Source organism: Malaclemys terrapin, chromosome 9 (assembly GCF_027887155.1).
Source record: "Malaclemys terrapin pileata isolate rMalTer1 chromosome 9, rMalTer1.hap1, whole genome shotgun sequence".
Taxonomy (NCBI): Eukaryota; Metazoa; Chordata; order Testudines; family Emydidae; genus Malaclemys; species Malaclemys terrapin.
In genome coordinates, this window is record NC_071513.1 from 88,726,696 (window position 1) to 88,745,140 (window position 18,445).

The window sequence follows — 18,445 nt, forward strand, 5'->3', positions numbered from 1 at the left end:
CACGAGGAAAGTCAGATAAAAGCATGAGCTAGCGGCAGCAAACTGGTTTTTACTAGCTTCTGTGTTGTGCTGACATCAGAATATTAACCGAAAACTTGATGTTTATTTTGCTTCAGTAGAGAAGTGCTAAGTGGTGCCATTTAAGTATTTGGTGAACATTCTTAACCAATCATATAAATATCAGAAAAGCTCAGCAGTTGGTGTAAATTCATAGACTTTAAACCTAGAATACTCATCTGATCTGACCTTGGGAAAGTCACTTAAACTCTATGCATGAAATCCTGGCCCTATTAAAGTCAATGGACGTTATCCACCTGTAACATTTGGGTAATATTTCCTTCCTTCCGTCCTTTGTCTGTCTTGTATATTTAGACTTTAAGCTCTTCAGGGCAGGAACTGTTTGTCCGGTGCCTAGCACAATGGGTCCTGATCTTGATTGCAGCCTCTCGTACTACTGTAATGATGCTAATAACAGAAATTTGAAGTTTTTCCATCCCTAATCAGAATTCAGAATCAGAGGTTTTCTGTACAGTTAAGGCATGTTCAGTGGTGCACCAGCTGAGTTTGCATTACATGCCAAGTAACATGATAAGTCAAATGCACATCTAAGAAGCAACTGAGAAGGGTACATGCCTTATATTTGCTTCACTTGTATATCTCAGAAATAAAAGTCGTGTTCAATATTTAACAATATGACAGAAGCTCTTTCTACCTGGCAGACATGTTGTATGTTGCTGAACTTCAAGCAGGAGCAAATTTTTATGGCCAGGTTATAACCCTCTGAATATTAGTGTTTATAATGGAAATGCTGACACCACCTGAAATATGTCATTGCATTGAAATGGCACTTAGATAATTTTTCATACCCTTTGTGAGAAATACTTTTTCCATAAAAGTCTGCAGCCCATTAGTCCATGATGTAGACTAATGCCTTTCATTTTATTTGGAGGAAAAACATAAAGAGAAAAAGCAACTACCTACTGACTTCTTTCATTTAAAAACATGTTTTTTTGGGGGGGAGGGGAGGGCAGGTATAGTAAAGGTCACTTCCCAGGGTGTGATCAAGGTATAGAAAAATTCTGTGTACTGCAGTAGCTATAATAACCCCTGCCCTGTCTGCCCTGCGGCAAACTCAGTTTTCTTCTGACCTGAGTGCTCATTAGTAGAATTCATCACATAATAGTCATGAATTCACCTATGCGATTAATTGCACAATTTTATAAGAAAAAGAGAATTGACTATTATTATTATTTCCCATTCAGCTTTTAGAACTGAGTGAAGAATTCATGAATATTTGTAAATTCATACACAGCTGCTGAAATTTTAAGGCCAGCTTTAGGCTCCGATCCTGCACTGGTGCAGATCCCAGCACTTATTTGGAGTTCAATGAGTCGCTGCACAGATGCAGAAATCTATGTATGGAAAAACTATCTTCTTATCAGACACTGTGAGGCATACCACCAGGGTTCCAAGGTCTTTAGAATGCCTAGGATGAGTAGGGAAAGATAGGATCCAAAGTGCAAGGGAAGGATTTCTCCTGTGAGGAGGCTAAAATGTAGTAGTCAGTGGCTGTATCGCATTTCCAGTGGATTTTCCCCTGGACACAGAGGATTATAAATGTGTTTCCCCCAATACTGAGCTTGAACCTCCCATTTCTTTCTCCTCAGCATGACTCCCAGGACCCATGGAGAGTCCAAGGAAAGAGGGATGCGGCTCCTGCAGAGGTGGCTGCTGTCTCCTTTCCATGTGTCAGAGGAGGCAATCCACACATAGATCAAAAGGGCATGATCTGCCCGTGTGTTACTATAACACCATAGTGCCCCCTCACATCAGGGATGCCTCTGCAGTGCCCTGCCCCTGTTTTCCCCTTCTTCAGGGCTTGGGGTCTGGTTTCTTTACTGACACAAAATCCCAAAAAGTAACCAACAACAACAACAACAACAAAATCCTCCACCCAACCTTGCTGGGCACAATTCCTCCTCCCTTAGGTACCGTCCCTTCCTGCTGTCTGGGCAGGTAGAGAAGGTGCAAGGCCTGGCCTGCCTTCTTTGCCTTCTCCCAATGGACAATAAAACTTTCAGCTCGGTATTCTTTTCCAGCCCCTCTCTCCCTGCAGTTTCACTCTGCAGTTCCCCTTCTAGCTCTGTCCTCACTGAACTCCTTCTGACCCACGTGCAGTCCGGCCCCCTTAACTGGCTCAACTGGGAGCATTTCTCTAGCATAGGGGAGCTGAACCTATTTCAACCACAGGGGGACAGCCACTCTGTGACAGCTGTCATCGTCTGTTTAATCAAACACCCCATTTAGAGACAGGGCCTGATCCCACACCAACTGTCATCAATGGAAAATCTTCCATTGACTTCAATGGACATTGGATCAAGTCCATAGGACATGGCCCTTGATGGCTCATTACAATCCCATCAATTTGAGTGCTTCTTTGGGTCTGTATAAGGATGGGTTTATTGGACTGGCTGTTGAATTTTCTATAAGGGAAATACCATACATAAACAGACACAACACTAGCTGCTGTCATTTTCCACCAAAGAATGTCCATTTGCATTCATACTCAGAAACAAGAGGGGCCTGGAAGATTTGAGTATATGATGGTTGACAGTTTTATGTGAGGTCAGGATGATAAATAGCATTGAAGAGTGGTGCCTACACCAAACAAAATAAAAATTCTTTGAACAGCAACATAACTTTCCACTCAAAGTATTATTTTTAATTATTATAGTTAGAGTTTTTCAATAACTGGACACCACACACAATGAATTTTTGCATAGGTGACACACTAAGCAAGGCTAAACGAAAATTCAAATTGGCAAAATATGAATGCAATTCAAGAAATTCTAGAAGTGAAGATGAGTGAGAATTTCAGAGATCCATCAGGATGATCACATATCTTGATATGTGTATCACCAACCTATCTTCAGTCAGCTCACTCTCCAGACAACTCTTGGAAAAAGCGTTAATTGTTACCGGCTAGAGCAGCACAGGAATTCGATTGATGCGCATAAGAGATTGGTAACAATAGCTCCTCACATGTTTGTGCGTTGCGAGGTGACAGCTTGTTTCCTTGGCAACGGTGATTATGGCGTTCCATCCAAGACTCTGAACAGGGCTACAACTTTTCAAAGGATGCAGAACACAGCCCCATTGGGGGGAAGATGGGAAGAAAATATTTTACTGTAGACGAATAGCTTTATGCAAGTCGTGAGAAGTTTATGCAACAGCAAGACATGTCCAAAAGGTAGGAGGAATGAAAGAGGAAAAGTAACTTTAGTCTTTGTACTGTTGTCTTGACACGCTTTGAATAAACAAGATAGTGTTACAAGATTGAATATCTTTTTAAAACATACAGTTACTGTGCCTGAATTGCTGATAGAGTCTATTATGCAATAGAAGCAATCAAGAAATATGTCTCTTTCTTGTTGTTATTTAATTACTGCAAGACACACAGTGTCTTAATAATGGATTATTTATGATGAGTACAAAAGTCACATTGATTAAGATGCTAAATTTGGAGTTAAATTCATGGAAAGCTGCGTGGAATTTGAGTAATAAATATACCAGTAATGGCTCGTTATGTCTGTTATGGCTAATTATGTTAATTAAATTTCTTTTGCAGGGTAGTTTTATTTTACAGAAAGCAAGATAATTTATGGCACAGTTAAGGGTAGAGATGCACTGTAACAATGAAGTACAGGTGTGTATGTTACCAAATTATTTTCAAAAGCATTACATCAAAATGTAATGCTTTTGATGTAAGGGATGGAGGGTCTCATGAAACCCATTCAAGAAAATAAACAGGAAGTATCAGTCAGTCACCCACTGTACCTAGGGTTTAGACAGCTCTCAGAATAATGCTTGATCTTACCAGTATTGCACTCACCTGTTGCAATACCTAGGCACAGTGCAGTGAACTGAGGAAGGAGGGTTAGTCTCAATTCTGAATTTCCTGGCTTTTACACGACATGTTTACGTTAGATTTGTAGGTTCACATTACGTTCATTTTTGCATATCTGCTTTGGCATGTGCAACTGACTGATCCAGCAAAGTGACTGGGTCCCCATTTTGTGCATACAAACTGCTATTTGTGGGAGCAGTTTGGGGAGGGAAATGACCAGATATCTGATATTCACTTGCAAAAAATGGCAACTAGAAACTGGTTAAAAATTTGACCTATGCTGTTTTTCTTTTTGGGTTTAACATCCATATTTTGTTTGTTTTTCTCTTGATGATGCTAAAAACTCAATTAAATTGAGCATTGCTGTTTAAATTCATCAGTATTTTCGGAGTGGCCTTTTACCACCATTACAATAACTCTGGAGCACTGAGATGTTAAATATGGGCCAGATCATGTTCCCAGTGAAGCCAACAGGAGCAGGATGGAAATGCGGAGGGCTCTTGGTGCTCCTTAATGCTGTTCCAGCAGTGTGCAAGGGCTGTAAAGGGGCCCCAGTGGCCCCAGGGAAATTCTCTTAATATAGGAGTTGCATAGGGGCAATATAAACACCCCCTTCCCACCATGGGCAGCACATCTAATAGGCTGGGGAAGGCTGTGCCCCCCCCGAACAGCCCCACATGGCCCTACCCACACTTCACCCCGAGGCATCCTCCTGCCGCTAGTTGGCCCCAACCCAGGGCAAGCTGCTCCTCTTCCGGGAAGCCTACTGGGGCTAGGGCGGCTGGGACCGCCCAGTGTTGGGTGGGCCCCCGGCGCTGGGGCCGCCCTACCCAGCACTCCAGGGCTGGGGGAAAGGGTGGGCCATGTGCCTCCCGCCAGGCACTCGGGGGCTGGAGGCACTTGGATGACCTGGGGCTAGGGGGTGGGACTGGTGGCCACAGGGTGGGGGAGGCACTCTGGCCTTCAGGGAAGAAGGGTGCAGGAGGGGTGGGAACTCAGGCAGAAGGAGTGGGCCGGGCCCGGGGCTAGCCTCCCTGAGCCCTTGGTTCGCCTACCGCCCAGTGTAAGGGTGTGCTGGGGACAGGACTTGGGGCATGAGGGAGCATTTTGGAGTGGCAGGGGGAATAACTGTAGTTCAAAGCACTATGACTATTCTGCTCTGCAGAGCAGTCCACAGGTCGTTGGAGTAAGGCTGCTATAAATTAGACCAGACCCCACAGCTACTGTAACTTATAGTCAGAGACATTCCAGCCCCCAAAGCAGCCCAGGATCAAGGCAAGGCAAGGAATGGCATAAAGGCACCTTTGCTCCCACTCCTTTTGTGATGCATGTTCTGTGCTGTCTCTCATGAAGCAGAACTCAGAATCCGGTGCAAAGCCTGGAATGTTTCCATTTTCATTAGAAGACTTGCAACAGTGTCAGGGGAAGTGTTTTGAAACACTGCTTTTGACATTGTCAAACATTGCAAATACTGCATAGGAAAAGTTTCCATCCCAAACATCTTCACTGCCATCTTCAGAGATAACACAGGGATAGCTTTTCAAAGCATTGTATTAGGTTTTAATGTTTTCTATCTTTAAAGTCAGTTGGAGTCAGACATATAAAGCCCTGCACTGCACTTGGAAAACGTACGCCATTCTGTTCCCATTGTCTATGGAAATTTTGCCATTGATTTCAATGAGAACGGGAGCAGATCCGTTTCACCGATATGCCGTTGACATTGGGCAAGGTTCTGATTCTGTGAGGTTCTATCAGTGAAGTCCATGGGACTACATCATCTGTTCACTGGCATGACTCAGTACCTCATTAAATCATACCCATTGTTTGGAGAATAGGGGGGATATGATAGAGGTATATAAAATCATGAGTGATATGGAGAAAGCGGATAAGGAAAAGTTATTTACTTATTCCCATAATACAAGAACTAGGGGTCACCAAATGAAATTAATAGGCATCAGGTTTAAAACAAATAAAAGGAAGTTCTTCTTCACGCAGCGCACAGTCAACTTGTGGAACTCCTTACCTGAGGAGGTTGTGAAGGCTAGGACTATAACAGCATTTAAAAGAGAACTGGATAAATTCATGGTGGTTAAGTCCATTAATGGCTATTAGCTGAGATGGGTAAGGAATGGTGTCCCTGGCCTCTGTTTGTCAGAAGGTGGAGATAGATGGCAGGAGAGAGATCACTTGATCATTGCCTGTTAGGTTCACTCCCTCTGGGGCACCTGGCATTGGTCACTGTCGGTAGACAGGATACTGGGCTAGATGGACCTTTGGTCTGACCCGGTACGGCTGTTCTTATGTTTTTATGAAAGGTGCAGTAGCTGTGGTATGTGCACAGCTTCCAGTTTGCAACATCAAATATTTCAGTTTTATTCCCTACTACCACCACTAAAAAATAAAATCCACAATTCTTCAATCTTCAAGGCTACACAAGCTAAATCTTAGGATCATTCTGCTCTCACTTATGTCAGGTAGATAACACCAGTCAAACCATGGAGTCACTCTGGATTTACAATGGTATAACAAAGAGCAGGATTTGTCAGCATGTTTTTTATTTAAATTAAGCAGCTATTTTATATGTATAGCATAAGAAAAACAAAACATAGGGAAACCACCCATAGCACCAAAGCTCTAACCGATTCAAACCATATTTAACCCTTTTAAATCAACATCTAAGCCACTTTTGCTTATTGGATCAGTTTCTGAAATTGTGTTCATGGATTTAATATCAGGTGCACAACTACACTCATGCTATTAGAGACTCAGCTGATGCCCAGCTAAAAGAATCGGAGCCTACACGTGCAAAAGATATGTGCAATATATGTTTTTCACTTGACAATTTTGAGTTTCTCCCTCGACCTTCTTTCATACAATTTGTAAAATACAGGCAACACTGCTTGCTAAAAAGACATTAGAGATCATCACTGAGAAGAGAGAGAATGCAGTGGGGTTATAGCCACAGTGGGTTTCCATTAGAGCATTAGTGAAATTAATTCCCCTCTCATAAGGATTTAGATCTGTGATTTATGGTAACCAGTTTTTCACTGCTGGCAAAGTGAGGGGAAATGACTCAGCCTGGACAGACAGCATAAATCTCATTTTTTCCCCTTAATAGTTGACATAATCTAGAGTGCTGCTCCCAGAGGTGTCACTGGAGATTCATAGCCAGCCAAAGGGCCTCGCAATCAAGGCAGAGAGTTTTGGTAGTTTCATACATTGTAAGCGGTAATTGTTTTGAATTGCATCCTGCCTCAGTCATTGTAATTTCCTTTAGATCAACTTTAAAAGGCAGTAGTTAAAAACGAGAGAGAGAGAGAGAGAGAGAGAGAGAAAACTGGGCCTGACAAGAGGCAATGGGTTCAAACTACAGCACATCAGATTTAGATTAAATCTCAGGAAAAAACTTCCTAACTGTAAGAACAGGCAGACAATGGAACAGACACCTAGGGAGGTTGTGGAAGCTCCTTCACTGGAGGTTTTCAAAAGGAGGCTGAACAGCCACCTGTCTTGGATGGCTTAGACACAACAAATGCTGCATCTTGACAGGGGTTTAGACTAGGTGACCCTGGTGGTCCCTTCTAATCCTATGATTCTGTGATTCTCTTTCCTGAGCAAAATCTGTGTTACAATAATGCTAGCTGTCTAGCTGAAACATACTGAAATCAAACAGTGCAGAGTCCAAAGCTCCATCCTCTGTCTGTCGCTCCTGTTGCAGCCCACCTGACATTCTGAACTTCTCCTTTCAGCTATCATTTCTAGAATTCTGAGTGCTAATTCAATACCCATTTATGCAGTAGGAGAAGACTTTTATAGTAAATTGGAGAGGATTCTGCTGCAGCAATCATGCTGACTGCAGAAAGTCCAAAGTTAGAGGTGGATCTTCAGCATGGGCAGTGCGTGAACTGCAGGCCGGGGGAGGTTAGCCCCCAGCCCCACAACTTCTGCCCAAGGCCCTGCCACTTCCACACCACCCCCACTGGAGCCCAGAGCCTCCCCCGCTCCTCACCGCAGCCAGCAGCCCTCACCCCAGGCTAGTGCCTCTAGACCCAGAGTGCCAGCGGCGCAGTCCCAGAAACCAGAGTGCTACTACATGGTTCATCTGCTGATTTTTAACACTATACCTGTATAAAAATAGACAACATTTTCATATCTGCTTGCCTAAAGACAGAGAGCGTATTAAAGCATCTAAAAAAATAGGCTTCTTTTCAGAAATGCAACACACCACATAGCTCCCAATCAAGTCACCCGCAACTGGATATTTTTTATTGTTGTTCTTTCAATCCCCAAAATAAGGCAAAACGAGAAAGATAAGATTGTTACAAATGATATTTCTACTTTGTTGTTTACGAGTTAACATTATGAGCTTCCAGATAAAAATCAGACAAGATTTGTGTGTGTTTTTGATGATACTTCAAAAAGGCAAAACAGAATCTTAGGCAAGTAGTAAATCTATTCATGATTATTTTCAAATAGGTATGTAACCTTGATTTTATTCCCTGTTTTACTTAATTTGTCTTTTACACTCTTGTTCACCGTGAAACTTTCATTACCATCCCCACGAGAGTCTTTTAAAGCTGCTTTTTATTTTCCACTTCTGATACCTTGTGTAATTGTTTTAATGATATTTCTTGACCGTTCGAAGAGCTTGTAGTGTAACAGGCAAATTATTATGCTGTATCCAGTTACTAAGTTAAAGTGATTTTTCTAAAGAGTTCCATGGTAGATTTCTAAATTGCAGCCCCGGGCTTGAGAGATGTTCACTTTCTTTGAAGCACAATTGGAGTAATTTTGCCACTTTTGTTAAATAAAATGTACCTTTCAAAATTCTCTTGGGCCCTGGTCTAGCAAAGCACATAAGTATGGGAATTCATTTGGACTATACATGTGTTTGAAGTTACACACAAAGTTAAATTCTTCTCTGGAACCTTAAGGGATTGTTAAAAATTACTGCTAGGAGAAAAAAGGAGAAGATTCAGAACACAACAGTAGGGTGTTTTTCATACAAACTGTATAGTGTATCCCCAGATACAGCTAATCTCTGCAGGCCATATCATACCATTGATTAACAGGCACAAGGCAAGGTCCTGTTGATTTCAATTGTGAGTTTGGCTTTCAAAGTGCTAATATGACAAGGCCTGTCCTTACAATGTTAGGGCCCCATCTTGCAAACATCTATGCATGAGTAACTGTATTCAGGTGAGCAGTCCTATTGAAGTCACACCCTGCATATCCCAGAGGATCATGTTGGCACAATCTTGTCACATATGAGGTTTTATTTACATTTTGTGACTTAGTTAACATGAATTAAAGAGGAATCTTGCTTCTTTGTTTTCCTTGTCCTTGAAACAGCCTGCATCACATTCACCAGATCAGGAGCATATTAATGGTGTAAAGTGTTATCTCTTTAGCTCCTCAGGTCTGAATACAAGCAGCCATAGATTCTGTAAATCCTATTCCTCTCACTGTTCTGCTCTAAGTGATACAGATACTACTTTGCCAGTTTTATCAAGACACAGAGGAATACTCCAGCAGAGCGCTGACTCAGGGATATCTTCACCAGTAAGTGTTTTATCAGTCTGGTTATGAGTTTATAGAAAAAACACAGATGGAAAGTAACTTTATGAATGGATTCTCTTTCTACAACATGATAATGGATGTGTTCTGCCCACATTTAGCCTCCAGATAGGATTTGATGGGCCAAATTTTGGCTAATCTAGGGAAAGTACTATAAGCAACCTGCAAATGGGTACACATACCCACTAAAAAAAACATACTCCATATGCTACAAAAGATCTTATTACAGGTAGTTCTGTGTCTAGCCAGCATACAGGCATCATCCATGTGTGGGGCTGTGCATAGGTGCAATTGCTGGGCCAGGAATGGACTAGCATTGCTATGAAGACCAGATTTTGAATCTGAGGCTTGCCCTGAAATTCCTCTCTGCGACTGCTGGTCGGGAATGCCCACAGAACAGTTTTTGGTGGGAAGACAAAACGTGGCAGATAGCTTCTGCTCCAGACTCTATTTCTGACTCTGGCTGCAGGTTTTCTGTGCTTCCATCTAGTGTCCTAAACTGGATTTTGTTTTTTTATATATATATATATACACCTCTACCCTGATATAATGCAACCCGATTCGGATATAATGTGGTAAAGCAGTGCTCCGGGGGGGGGGGGGGGGGGGGGGGCTGCGCACACCGGTGGATCAAAGCAAGTTTGATATAACGCGGTTTCACCCATAACACGATAAGATTTTTTGGCTCCCGAGGACAGCGTTATATCGAGGTAGAGGTGTATATATATACTCTCTTCTCATTCATGTGCTATTTCATAACTGACTTTTATGAAGCATTTAACAAGTCATTGTTAAGGTAACACAACTCACCTATAAACATTCACCTAGAATATATTAGAAAGATATATTAGAACTGCAAAAAGTACAGAGAGGGCAACCAAAATGATTATGGGTATGGAGGAGAGATTAAAAAGACTGGGACTGTTCAGTTTAGAAAAGAGATAACTAAGGAGGAGTATGATAAAGGTCTATAAAATCATGAATGTACGAAGAACATGAATAAGGAAGTGTTATTTACCCCTTCACATAACACAAGAACTAGAGACCCCCTGAAGAAATTAATAGGCAGCAGGTTTAAAACAAAAAAAAGGACATGCTTTTTCACACCGTGCACAATCAACCTGTGGCACTCATTGCCATGGGATGTTGTGAAGGCTAAATCTATAAAAAAATAATTAGATAAGTCCATTGAGAATAGGTCCATCAATGACTGTTAGCCAAGACCGTCAGAGATGCAACCCCAGGCTTCAGGTGTCCCTAAACCTCCAAGTGGCCGGAGCTGGGACTGGACGACAAGGGATGAATCACTAGAAAGTGTCCTGTTCTGTTCATTCACTTTGAAACATCTGGCAGTGGCCACTGTCAGAAGACAGATTACTGGGCTAGATGAACCATTGGTCTGACCCAGAATGGCTGTTCTTACGTAAGATTGTGTGTATATTTTTTTCTCCTGGAATAATGCCAAAAGGTTTTTGTATAAATGTGAAGATATTGCCCAATGTTTAAGACCATTAATTAATTTGTTTCTTTTATTTTACATCCTTCCAGCTTCCCTCAGATTCCTTCAAGTATCTCACTTGGCATGAGTTAAAAGAACATGATGTTCGCGGAAATCAGATTCGTTGCCCCCGGGTAAGAGAAGGTAAGGATGAAAATTTGTTCCTTTGAAAAAAAAAGACATATTAATTTTAAATCCTAAGTATTCTATCCTGTACAGAATTAAATACCAGGATGAAATCCTGGCCATTTTGAAGTTAATGGGAATTTTGCCATTGACTTCACCTCTACATTGCAGGAGTTTCATTTTTTTAAATCATTCAGACAATAGCTGTGTAAGATTTAGAGTTAAAAAGCAGGAATGAATGTCAAAACTGTAGTTTCTATATTTTTAAATTAATGCTTGGAGACAACAGATGACAGAGTAAAACCCCAATCCTGAAAATGGTAACACACATGCTTAATTTTAACCATGAGTGGCCTCGCTGAAATAAATAGGACTACTCCAGAGTATGAAATTAGGCATTTGTTTAAAATTAAGTAAGTGTTTACAGGAGTGGGACCTAAATGGAAAAACAATTCCGTAGTGCATTATCTTACTTATATTTATATTCTATGAATATACACACACACGCTTACACATATGCCAGCACTTTCAAATCTGGGGGGTCTAAAGTGAGGCACCTAAATAAAAGCTTTTATTCAGCATTGAGATGAACAGGAAATGTCATTTAACAACAAGCCACCGACTCACAGTGACTGTAAATTGAATGTCAAGAGTTGAATTAACACCCACAATATAGTGAAAAATCTTCAAACTAATTTACTGTCTGGGAACCTACTTTGGTATAATACCGTGTATATTATTTCAACTCAAATATCTTCCCGACTACATATATTCTCTTAAAAAGTAACTAACTGCAGACATCATATCACATCAGCTATTGAACATATATGTTTTTCTGAGCAGGGCCTTCAGAAGAAGAGCTATTTTTCAGAGGAGAAGAAGATGCCTTGCAAGCAAGAAAACAAGTAACAGAAAAAGAGAAATGGCAACAGAGGCTGCAAGAAAACTGGGAAAACTGTGCAGTAAGATCTTACTATTAATTATTGTTATTGATATAGCTCCATAAGCGTATGTTGTACTGTATAATCAATGAGCCAAACAAATAACTGGGCCAACAATTTAAGGGCTCTGACTGGGACAGTATAGTACATTACATTATAGTGCATAGTTCGTACTGTATTATACTGAGATAGATTGGGGCTTGGACTAGGCCCCTGTGCAAGTAGGGAAAGGAAGTAAACACCCACACCACCTTATGGGCCTACATGGGCTACCCAGGTACTTTGGATTTGGGCACATTGAAATAAATGAAGCTATTTGCCTGCTTAGTATTAGAGGGGTAGCCGTGTTAGTTTGGATCTGTAAAAAGCGACAAAGAGTCCTGTGACACCTTATAGACTAACAGACGTATTGGAGCATAAGCTTTCATGGGTGAATACCCACTTCATCAGATGCATGTGTCTGACGAAGTGGGTATTCACCCACGAAAGCTTTGCTCCAATACGTCTGTTCGTCTATAAGGTGACACAGGACTCTTTGTCGCTTCTTGCCTGCTTAGTCACTTTTTGGAACAGATGGGTGAAAAGTGGATCCAAATCCCCCCCAACCCCTCCATGCATGCTGGGCAGAATAGTTGAGCTGGCACAGATGGGGGGGCTCAGGGCACTAATTTACTGCTGGTCTGGATCAACAGTCAATTGTTACCTCTCTAATTGTGATGAGGTAGCAGACAGGAATTGTGACACTGAGTCACAGTGCCTCATAGGGCTGCTTTTGCGGTGGTACAGCTTAGGTACCTCTCCCTGCCTAAAGGCACAGATAGGCCTTTATAAACGGAAAGTCCAGAGAATAGATGGATTTGGGGAGGGAACTTTACATATAATAATTGGGAGATTGTTTCAGGCATACCGGGGAGTGAGGAAGTAGATACAAATGTGAAAGCGGGTGAAAGAGAACAAAAGGACTCAGGAGAAACTCTTTGAGAGCATAGGGGAAGGTGGAGAGCATAGGGAAAGGAGGGGGTTGTCAGAAGAGAAGAGGGTACAGATGTATGCAGAGTAACTCTTCTGGCTACAGCTACCCTCCAGTAATTTGTTATTCATATAACAAAACATCCGTCCTGTCCACCTCTTGCATCGTAGGTGGACCGAACAAATTTAGCAACATATTTCTATAAATTTGGCATCATAGTTTGTTTTAAATTAGGTATAACTCTAGCATACTAAAATAGATTCACATTGCAACAGACCCTATTGTTGCAAAATATTTTAATAACTAAACTTAAAAAGAAAAAAATAAGCTAAAGAATTTTCTTTGCATTTTTCCCATCCCCAGAATTTGAACCTTTCATTTCAGGACTTGGGAGACCTTTACCAGCTAGAAAACTTTAACAGGATTCTCCGGAGATTAATTCGAGTGGAAAGACTTTGGTTGATGGACAACTCTTTGACAGACCTAAGTGCCATAAGGTTGCCAAGGTAGATGAAAAATCCTGTTGCCAGGTCCTATCCAGTATCATAGAAGTCAAAGGGAGTTTTGTCATTGACTTCAATGGGAGCAGAATCAGGCCTTTAGTGATTAACAGAGCATAATATATGCATGTAATTCTATTGAAAAATCCAGTTAATCTAAGTTCATGATATCCAAGAGAAGTAAAAGCTATTTTGGGTCAGATTCTGGCACCTTGTTCATACTGAGAAGAGCATAGCTCCATGAGAAGTTTCATCAAAGTCAATGATATCTTCTGCTAGGAGGAAAAGTTATTGTATCGGGTCAGTAGGAGGAAATGTACATAGAGATGATGGTACTTGACTCAAGGAGGGAAGCCAGGAGTTTCCATTGCAGTTATTTCCTAATGGTCAGATATAGGGAAAGTTGCGGTTGTGTTAATAGTTGGAGTGGGAAATAATGGTCCAGCCATCCTAAAATGTAAAAGAAAGCTGTAAAGCTAAATTTTCAGCCCCGATTTGCAGCCTTTGTTGAGGCAAAAAATAGCATTGCCCAATAGAGTTATATCAGTGTAAAATTGCGTGACATCAGAATCAGGCCCCTGAAAGATGAACTCCCTTATCCACAGAACAGGTAAAAGCAGAGGCTATAAACTTTCCCACACTTTGCTTGATGTTCCTCAGCCCTAACAGAGAAGGGCACAGTCAAGGGGTGAGAAGTTAGCTCAATCTGCATATCTATCTCTTTACTAACAAAGTCGGATCTGAAGCTGCATTCAGAGAGGATGTGCACAGTGGTGTAAATTAGACCTTATGCTAACTCTGTCATATTCCCTTAGTTAGTCCTACTTACAACCACTCTACCTACTTGTAAGGTAGTCTAAGCTGGTGTGATTTACACACTGAATTGTCAGAAGAAGGTATCAAAAGGTGTATGTTAAAGTAGCCCGCATTCTGCTTTTCCTTCCTGACTGTAAGGGAGTCTAAATTAGCATACTGAGGTCCAGATCACACCCCCTTCCACACCTCTACTGAATATGACCCAGCAAGTGCCAGCTGTAGCTGCTGTGGTTTTTATAACGTGAACCGTTGTCCTCTGGAAACTGATTTGAGGTCACCAAAGTGAGTTCATGTTGGCCACTGACCCTCCATCGGATGGTAATACCTTTTGGTCGCTGACCTAGACTGGATTTAAACTCAGAGGGGTAGCCGTGATAGTCTGGATCTGTAAAAAGCGACGAAGTGTCCTGTGGCACCTTATAGACTAACAGAAGTATTGGAGCATAAGCTTTCATGGGTGAATACCCACTTCGTCAGATGTAACATTGAAAGGGGCATTATCACCACCCTACTACAATCTGTTCAGATCCTCCTCAAATTAATTGTAATGAGTTAACAAGAATATACTAGATCTTCAGCCAGTGTAAAATGGCCTATTTCTCTTTAAATCGATAAAGCTAGGCTGGTTTACACCAGCTGAGGATCTGGCCCTATGTGTGTACACTGTATATTTTTTCACAATAACTAAGGATGTATATTCTTCTGTCTATGCGATAAATGATGGCATACATTTTTGTACTTTACAGATGCAAAGAATTAAATGTCAGTAAAAATCATTTTACATCCTTCAAACAGCTGCCAAAGATACCTCAGATTCGTCACTTGTCACTGGCTGATAACAACATTGAGACACTAAGTGGGATATCAGACTTGAGATCTACTCCACTAGAATCCCTTATACTCAAGAGGAACCCCTGTGAGTTCAAAGAAAACTACAGGCAGCTGTAAGTCGGACATTATTGTCAGTAAAAACATGTACAGTGGGAAAATATCTGTTCCTATGAAAACATAAATGTAATACACTATTGACATGCGATAGCTTTCATGGATTGTAAAGGAAACTGGCTTTGTTCTTGCTGTAGTCTCCTGTCATCACAGGATAGTTCAAGAAGTTTTGCAAACTTGAGCCAGTTGGCAAGATGACATGTGTCACTATTGTCCACCTGAGGAATAGTTTCCTATGGATTTGTAATCTATGTGGAATTTTCAGAAAGTGCTTGGACAACACTGTAATCCAGCAGCTAAGCGAGAATGAATTCTTGAATGCAAGCTCATGAGCTAAACTGAAGTCCATGGGCCAAGTTCAGAGGCAATCTGTAGGTGTAAGCTAGACACCCTTTCACTCAAGCCGCCTTAGCCAATTCTCACTATGTTGCTACTGTACTAGAAGTCTAAATTGAATTACATGGCAAGAAGCTGGATGAAGATGTTGGAAGATGTAAGTTAAATTGAAAGGTGGCACAAGTTCTTGCACCTCCCTGTTAGAGGCTTTTCTTGATGCTCTCCTGTCTTCTGCATCCCAACACTGTGTGAGTTACACTGACTTAGGCTCCCTACACTCAGTGGGCCAAATTCAGCAGGTGATTAAAGTTACATGATAGAAAGTGGGGGTGAGTCTAAAGGAGTAAATCTGGGGGAATCTGAGTTGGTGTAAAATGCTAATGGGGAGAGTCAGAAGAAGGTGTAAGTTACACTCCCTGGAGATTCATCTCTGTGATCCATTCTCCCCACTCCCCAAGGACTCTGATAGCCCTTCCACAGGAATAAATGGCAGGTGGGTTGGGAGGGGGTTTTGAGCCAGTCTCTGCAATATGCTCCTTACTGAGCTTCTCAGAGACCTGTGCTGCCAGGAGGTTCCTAGGGAACAACTAATGCGGGACAGTTGTCCCCATTACAGACACAGGATCTATTAGCTTGCTCTCTGGAACCTAAGCCTCCATGAGGTTTCCTGTCCGCCTGCACCAAATCCCTCCAGCATGAGTACAAAAATCCCTCTCCCTCGAGGGGAGAAAGGAAAGGAGACTCCTTGATATGAACCTGGATGAATTTCAAGTAGGCTTTTTCCCTTTGAGTTCTTCTTTGGGAGATGATGTTGATTGTGTTTTTTAAAGCTAATTTTTTCAAAAATATAAAAAAAAATTATATTCTATTGTACCCTGAAATCTGAGATCTAACAATGAGACAGTGGGAATCTCATGAAACTTTATTTCATTTTCACAAGATTTATCCAAAAGGGCCAAAAGAGAGGGAAAGTCAATACTTAACTTTAATTACTAATGCTGCCTTATTACATTGATATAGACTATAGCTTCTCATGCCAAAGGGTTTAAAAGCACATTCCAAAATAGATACATGCCAGGATTCCTTCTCCTTCCACTGGAATACAGTCACCTCTGGCACAGAGGGCAGCAGATATTAATGACAGAAATTAAAGATAGTAAACCGGGAGCTTTAATGTCCACAGAAGGCCTGATGCATTGATATCAGAAGGTTTGAGATCGGGTCCATAGAGCAGACAGGACACAAGTGTTTACTGTCTTATAATAAAAGAAGCTCACAATCATAAAATCCATAAAACTGAGTTTATCTATCACAGCAGGATGAAAGTTGAGTCAAACACTTTGCAATTTGAACTCTTAGTTTCTAGGTGCCTGGGAATTTCAAACCTAATGCTTACACTAAGCTACAAAGCCCTCCCCTTTGTGATATGTTATACAATGGGCCTGATTCTCTATTCTGCTACAGGTGTTTTGTGCTTGTATAACTCCACTGACTTCAATGTCTTAAAACCAGTATAACACAGTAAACATTCAGATCCTTTGTCAGAGCTGGTCTCAAGTGGCAAACCCAGTTTGGGGTCTGAATCCAGATTTCTAGTTTGTTCAGATACAATGTTTGCTTCTGGCCCATCACTACTTTTAATCTTAAAAATTATCTAAGTAAATACCTCAAAATACTATTTTTTCTCTGATTTCTCCTGTAGAGTGTTCTCCAATTTGCCAAACTTGAGAATGCTGGATGGGGTCCCAAAGCTGCCAGAGGATTGTCCACCTCCAGAGATCAGTTTTCTTTCAAAAATGTGCACCATACTGTAGCACTGTATTTTGTATCATAATGGAGCTAATGGAATTGCCATACTTAACAGAACTAATAAATCCAGTACATACACTTTTTTTCTGATCAAACAGCTGTAGAGTCCGTCTGGAAATTTGATCCAGTTGAATGTGCAAGAGAGAGAAAACTGAGGAACAGATTTTAAAAGTTAGGCACACATAAGTATACATACATCTGCGTACACGTAATTAAGCTAATGCATGCAAATGTATGTACGCTATTGTAAATTTCTAAGTTTGAAAATCTGGTCCTGAATGCTAGAAATATATCATGTTCCTAGTTCTCATTTCACTGATTTACATTTAAATTAGAGATAAATTGGGCTTATTGAGCTTTGTCGTCTCTTCTTACTGACACCAACATTACGCCATTGACTTCAGTAGAGTCCTGGGCCAAGATTTTCAAACATAGGAACTTAAAGTTAGGCTCCTAAATTCATATTTGGGAGCTGCTGGGAACTCAGCACTTTTGAATGCACTGATAGTTGCCAGACTACATGGAACAGATGGGTCAAATTCAGATATAATATAGACTTCCCAAACTAACTTAAAGTTCCTTATGGTCATTGAGACTTTTCAGGAATTCTGTTAAAAATATACAAGAAGGGAATGGAATTTGGGACTCTCCTTCTGTGTGGTGCTGCGTGGTTAGCAGGAGTGAAAATGCAGCCAGAACTTCTTTTGCTCACTAACACCAACAGACCTGACTCTGCATACACACAGGGAGCAGATCTGATGAATGAGAAGCTACCAGTTGAATCTAATCACTTTTCAGAGTATAACAGGACTTTAACATATACTTAATAACAGAACTGTAGACATATCTATTTAAATAATAACATGCAATCATCATGGCCTTGGTTTGGTAGCAAACTTTTGAACAGACTGATGAAGATTGTTTTGGCTCTTTCGATTTATATCTATTTTGTTATTATTTTTCCAGTATATTTTTTTCTGTTGTTGGAGAAGGTGGCTATTTACATTACAAAGATTACAT

The 18,445-nt window shown here is 41.1% G+C and overlaps 1 protein-coding gene across 3 annotated transcripts; it reads left to right on the forward strand.

Annotated features, from left to right (window-relative positions):
• The first annotated feature begins 2,780 nt into the window (after positions 1–2,780).
• LOC128843539 (uncharacterized) lies at positions 2,781–18,196 on the forward strand. 3 transcript variants are annotated; one of them, XM_054040435.1, is made up of 7 exons: positions 2,781–3,250; positions 9,319–9,469; positions 11,033–11,126; positions 11,952–12,070; positions 13,383–13,525; positions 15,082–15,279; positions 17,319–18,196. In XM_054040435.1, exons 1-7 carry the CDS (start codon positions 3,225–3,227, stop codon positions 17,428–17,430), a joined length of 843 nt encoding a protein of 280 aa, XP_053896410.1. In that variant the 5' UTR covers positions 2,781–3,224; the 3' UTR covers positions 17,431–18,196. The 3 variants fall into 3 exon arrangements, with proteins under 3 accessions (XP_053896410.1, XP_053896411.1, XP_053896412.1); XM_054040436.1 differs by having other exon boundaries at positions 13,404–13,525; XM_054040437.1 differs by having other exon boundaries at positions 9,388–9,469.
• The last annotated feature ends 249 nt before the right edge of the window (positions 18,197–18,445 follow it).